The sequence below is a fragment of the Otolemur garnettii genome, unplaced genomic scaffold, assembly GCF_000181295.1.
Source record: "Otolemur garnettii isolate 467f Iridium unplaced genomic scaffold, OtoGar3 scaffold00120, whole genome shotgun sequence".
Classification (NCBI taxonomy): Eukaryota; Metazoa; Chordata; class Mammalia; order Primates; family Galagidae; genus Otolemur; species Otolemur garnettii.
The window spans coordinates 207,420-213,644 of record NW_003852515.1 but is presented as its reverse complement, the minus strand read 5'-3'; the positions used below and the strand labels follow the sequence as shown (position 1 = coordinate 213,644).

Genomic DNA, 6,225 nt, shown 5'->3' with positions numbered 1-6,225 from the left:
GATTCCTCAGCAAGCACAATGGGGACCCCTCCCCCCCATGCTACCCGAGCCTGGCTACAACATTAACAACAGGATTGCTTCAGAATTAAAACTTAAATGAATTCCTGATTTTTTGCAGCATTTAAACCAAAAAAAAAAAAAAAAAAAAAAAAAGAAAGAAAAAAAAAAGAAAGAAAGAAAAGAAAACAGAAAACAGAAAAAAGAAAACAGAAAAAATGGGGGCATATGTCTGTAGTTCCAGCTACTCAGGAGGTTCCCTTGATCTTGGGGAGAATGAGCTATGATGATGCCACTGAACTCCAGCCAAGGAGACATAGCAAGATTCTATCTCAAAAAAATTAAATAAAAATAAAATAAAATAAGAATTAATACTTTTAGAGATTTTATCCCATTCTTTAATATATTTGTCTTAAAACCAACGCAATGAAAGTCTTGCAATGAAACTTAATCTGACATTTAAACATTCCTGAAAAATTATGAACTTTAATAGAATGAAAACTTTTTGCTCAAAAATATCCTCATTGTACCTGTAAACGGTGGCTCATGCCGGTAATCCTAGCACTTTGGGAGGCTGAGGCAGGTGCATTACTTGAGCTCAGAAGTTCAAGACCAGCCTGAGCAAGAGAGAGACCCATCTCTACTAAAAATAGAAAAATTAGCTAGGCATTGTGCTGGGCACCTGTAGTCCCACCTACTTGGGAGGGTGAAGCAAGAGGATTGCTTGAGTCCAAAAGTTTGAGTTTGCTATGAGCTATGACACTACAGTACTTTACCCAGGGCGACAGAATGAGACTCTGTCTAAAAAATACAAACAAAACCCCCAATCTCATTGATATTCCTTACTCTAATTGAAAATTAAAAGAGAAAGCATTTATGTATACTTGTATATACAGAATATACAGTATATACTTGTATATACAGTATACAGGACAACCTTAGTTGGTAGCTTTAACTGAGAGTAAAATTCTCTAATACTTCATCACAGAAGAATTTTACCTACTAAACATGGAAGGTATAACAGACCTAAAAATTATAATTTTGCAACTGTTAATAGAATAACTGACTCAGGAAACAATTCATGGTTGGATAAAACCATCCAACCAAGATACATGGTTGATAGGAAACTTGATAACAGAGCAGGCCATTCCTGCGAAGCTACTAAGGCTGAGACAACTAAACACTGCTTGCCAAGAAAAAAAAAAGTTGAATAATCAAGCCTCTACAGCAAATTTCCCCTTCCAGAAAATACAGGAGCTAAGAGGACCAAGTTAAATGGTTACCACCAGGAAGCAAACAGACCACTAATGGGTATGGAATATTCTACAAGACAAATGATCTCATTTCTATAACAATAATAGTATAAGGGTTAAAAGAAGGAAAACTAACATAATTAACAGAAACATAAAAACATATTTTGAGGATCTTGTTACCCCTTCTGAAGACAATTGGAATTTAGTTACAGGCTAAGTTACATGATGCCAAGGTACTGGAATCTTTTCTTAGTGTGTATTAATGGCATTGCAGTTAAATGAAATGTAAATAGGTAAAAAGGCTAATATGAAATGTATAACATGTGATGTCTAGAATTTGCTTTAAAATACTTTAGCAAATTAAAAAAACAGAGGGAGATAAAAACAAAAAGGATAAAGCTCATGTATCAAAATCTTGATGACTGATAATTGTGGTGCTGGTTTTGTTTTGTTGTTTTTGGCTGCGTCCAGGTTTGAACTCGCCACCTCCAGTATATGGAGCCAGCGCCCTAACCCTTGAGCCACAGGCGCCGCCCTAATTCTGGTGCTGGTGTATGAGATTCATTATGCTCTCTCTAATCTAGGTTTAAAATTTTTCATAATAGGCTCAGCGCCTGTGGCTCAAGTGGCTAAGGTGCCAGTCACATATACCTGAGGTGGTGGGTTCAAATCTAGCCTGGGCCTGCCAAACAACAATGACAGCTACAACCAAATTGTGGAGGGTGCTTGTAGTCCCAGCTACTTGGAAGGCAGAGGCAGGAGAATTGCTTGAGCCCAGGAGTTAGAGGTTGCTGTGAGCTGTGATGCCCATGCACTCTACCCAAGGTGACAGCTTGAGGCTTTGTCTCAAAAAAAAATAAAAAAATAAAAAAATAAATAAATAATTTTTTTTTTTTTTAAAATAATAGGCTCAGCGCCTGTAGCTTAGGCTAAGACACCAGCCACATACACCAGAGCTGGTGGGTTGGAATCCAGCCTGGGCCTGCCAAATAACAATGACAATTACAATAAAAAAAAAAAAAAAGCTGGGAGTTGTGGTGGGTGCCTGTAGTCCCAGCTATGTGGGGTGCTGAGGCAAGAGAATTGCTTAAGCCTAAGAGTCTTGAGGATGCGGTGAACTGTGATGCCACAGCACTCTACCAAAGGTGACAAAGTGAGACTCTGTCTCAAAAAAACAAAAAAAACCCAAACAAACAAAACAAAAAAACACAATGCTTAGGCCCTTCTTCTGATCAATTAAACCAGCCTCTCTGGGATTGAAGTCCAGACATAAACTTTTTCTTAAAAGGTCCCTATGTGCTCTAAATGTGCAGCCCAGGTTAAGATGTGCACCCTGTTAATGATGAACAGAAATTGGCGCATGTCCTGTAAAAAATGTATTAAGCAAGTTTCCTGTAGAGCAACAGCAATGAGAAAAACTTTTAATATTCATAGCCATTACATTTAGCGTTGGAAAACAGCATTATTCTCAAGGAAATACTTTAGGGGTATATAACAATATCAGAATTTTCTCAATTTACTCATGAGATATAAAATAAAGCCTGTCAAAAAATCCATAACTCTACATTTTGTAACTACTCAAGTTAACAAAATATTTTATATAAGTTCTCTGCTTTTTCAATGCATCTGATCAGGTAGGGCAAGTATAATTATCATCACCTCTTAGAGATAAAGAAATTGGCTCTGAAAGCTATCTAAATGGCTCACAAAAGTCATTTAGCTGGTAAAAATCTAAGTCAAGAATAAAACCTAGGTCTTCTGACTCATAGCCAAATATTCTATCCCAGGAGATTTGGCCTAAAACAAACCTCTGTTCTGGTTCCAGTCATGGGCATCACCAAGTTGATTAACATTATACCTGTACCCATCTTGATGGTGAAAATAGTCATCAGTGCTGAACACAATGCCATCACGACTCTGACCAAGCAGAATTCTGTTAATGAAAGAAATCATAAAAGTACTATTTATAAAATCTAGCATCATTAGGAATAAACCACACAGGAAAGGTTATTAAATGAATTTCTGATACTTACCTACAAGTATATAGCCAACAGAAAAGCACAAGAGCTGAACAACCTTAAAAGTTTTCAAATACTACTTCACATCTAAAACTTATTTTTTAATTTTTTTTTTCTTGAGACAGGTTCTCACTCTGTCACCCAGGCTAGCCTGGCATCATCACAGTTCACTGCAATCTCAAACTCCTAAACTCAAGAGATCTTTCTGCCTCAGTCTCTCATGAAGCTAGGGCTACAGGCATGTGCCACCACACCCAACTAATTTTTCTATTTTTTTGTAGAGATGGGACATCACTCTTGTTCAGGGTGGTCTCCAACTCCTGATCTCAAGCAATCCTCCCATCTGGGCCTCCCAAAGTGCTAAGACTATAAGCAAGAATCACCATGCCCAGCCTAAGCTTTGTTTTGAAAATATGGTATCAGAAAAAAATGAAAACCAAAATATGATACCAACTTAAATTTGTAAGGAACAATGATGTTCACAAGAGTTCAGAGAATCAGAGAATTCTCCTACCAATGACTCATGAAAGAGATTGGGAATGTGCTGAGACAGGGAAAACACAGAAAGGTTATGATTTGGATCCAACAATAACAATGTAAAATATTTTGTTTCACTCCTCTCCCTTAACCATTAAGCATGTAATTTTGGGGTAGGGAAGGGTTGGAAGGGAGTAAGAAAGGATTAAATGTAAAAGTCTATTGGCCTGGGATGATTTAATAAAAAAGCAGTAAGAAGGATTTCAACTATTACAGATGACATGTTTGTCATCTCTCCTCAGTTTATAATAAAATCATACACCAGCATCCCTTGGTATCCATGAGGAACTGATTCTAGGACCACCCTCAAATACCAAATCCAAGGATGATGATGAAGATCCAGAGTGGTGGCTCAAGCCTATAATCCTAGCACTGTGGGTGGCCACAGGAGGAGGAAGGTTCACTTGAACACAGGGGTTCAAGACCAACCCAAACAAGAATGAGACCCCTTGGCTTCACACCTGTAGCTCAGCGGCAAGGGTGCCAGCCACATATACCAGAACTGGTAGGTTTGAACCCAGCCTGGGCCTGCCAAACAATGATGACAACTACAACCAAAAAAATAGCTGGGCACTGTGGCAGGCACCTCTAGTCCCAGCTACTTAGGAGGCTAAGGCAAAAGAATTGCTTAAGCCCAAGAGTTTGAGGTTACTGTGAGCTGTGACGGCATACCAGTCTACTGAAGGGGACAGAGTGAGACTCTGTCTCAAAAAAAGAAAGAAAGAATGAGACGCCATCTTTATCAAAAATAGAAACATTAGCTAGGTGTTGTGGTGGGCATGCCTCTAGTCCCAGCCACTCAAGAGGCTGAGGCAGGAGGATCACTTGAACCCAGGAGTTTGAGGTTGCTATAAGCTAGGCTGAGGCCATGGCACCATAGCCTGGGGCAACAAAGTAAAACTGTCTCAAAAAATAAAAAAAGAAAGAATGATGCTCAAGTCTCAAATATATTAAAGGGCTGTTTGCATGTAAACTATGTACATCTTCCTGTATACTTTAAAGACCTAATATAATGTCAATGCTATGTAAATAGTTATTATACTGTATTGTTTAGGGAGTAAGGACAAGATAAAAAAGGCTGTATATATGTTTAATATAGATGGAATTGGTTTTTGTCCAATTATTTTCATGGTTGGTTATATCCACAGATGTGGAACTACAAACATGGAGAGTAGACAGTATGTTTTATAACAAAAATAAAATCACACTTATCAAAATAAAACAATTAAAAAAAAGTATTTCCACTTAAAAAATTGTTCAAATTGCTTCAAACAAACCAAATAAAAGTTAACATCTGGAGACTTGAGTTGGATTTCTTTTTTAAGCAGTGATGATTTTTCCAAAATATATCCATGTAACATATTTGGCATCTTATTTGCCTATATAGATAACCTAGAATATGGACATGCATTCTAAACCAAAGCTCAATTACCCAAAACAAGATTTTGATCATAATCACCATATCTAACTATATTCAACAGTATCAGAAATTCAGACATCACCTTTCCTAAACAGATGCTTCCTTTTCTTCCCCAATTACTTTATTAGCAGATGATTTTAAGATGTTAATAATGCTGGTCACGGTGGCTCTTGCCTATAATCTCAGTACTCTGGGAGGCCAGGGAAGGAATAAACCTGGAGCTCAGGAATTCTAGACTACATCTCTACTACAAACAGAAAAACTAGCTGGGCATTATGGTAGGTGCCTGTAGTTCCTTGCTCTCAAGAGGCTGAGACAGGAGGATCATTTGAACCCCGGAATTTGAGGTTGCCATAAATGAGGCTGATGCCAAGGTACTCCAGCCTGGGCAATAGAGTAAGATTATCTCCAAAAAAAAAAAAAAAGTTAATAATGCTGTATACTACATGACTATTACAGTTTTTGTATTCAAGAAATGATTTAAAATTATCTCAATTTTTTTTTATTTTTTTTAAATTATCTCAAATTTAAAAAAAAAGATGTGGAAGAGACAGTGTATCAATATATAATCAAATCAGGTCAACATCAAACACAAACCTCTATGAAGAATATCTTCTTAAATACATAAATTATAACTAGTGTATAAGTTTAGCTTGGAAAGACATTTTCCTCTCTGACAGGACAGACTGATCATGCATCTTTTTCAAATTCCCTGAACTATCTCAAACTATGAAGCTTTAGGGATTTTAAAAAATAACTATATGAATCTAGAAATATCTGATGTCAGCTCGGCACCTGTGGCTCAAGCAGCTAAGGCGCCAGCCACATACATCTAAGGTGGTGGGTTTGAATCCCCAGCCGGGCCCACCAAACAACAATGATGGCTGCAACCAAAAAATGGCCGGGGCTCGGCACCTATAGCTCAACCGGCTAAGGCGCCAGCCACGTACACCTAAGGTGGCGGGTTCGAATCCCAAGCTCGGACCCGCCAAACAACAAT

General features: G+C 37.8%; 1 protein-coding gene across 1 annotated transcript in view; it reads right to left on the bottom strand.

Annotated features, from left to right (window-relative positions):
* The window catches only part of N4BP2L2 (NEDD4 binding protein 2 like 2), an 83,641-nt gene that overhangs the window by 63,316 nt on the left and 14,100 nt on the right, over positions 1-6,225 (bottom strand). The window contains exon 3 of the mRNA XM_012810011.2: positions 3,059-3,183. Coding sequence (XP_012665465.2) covers positions 3,059-3,183 — 125 coding nt within the window. The remainder of the gene's footprint in view (positions 1-3,058; positions 3,184-6,225) is intronic.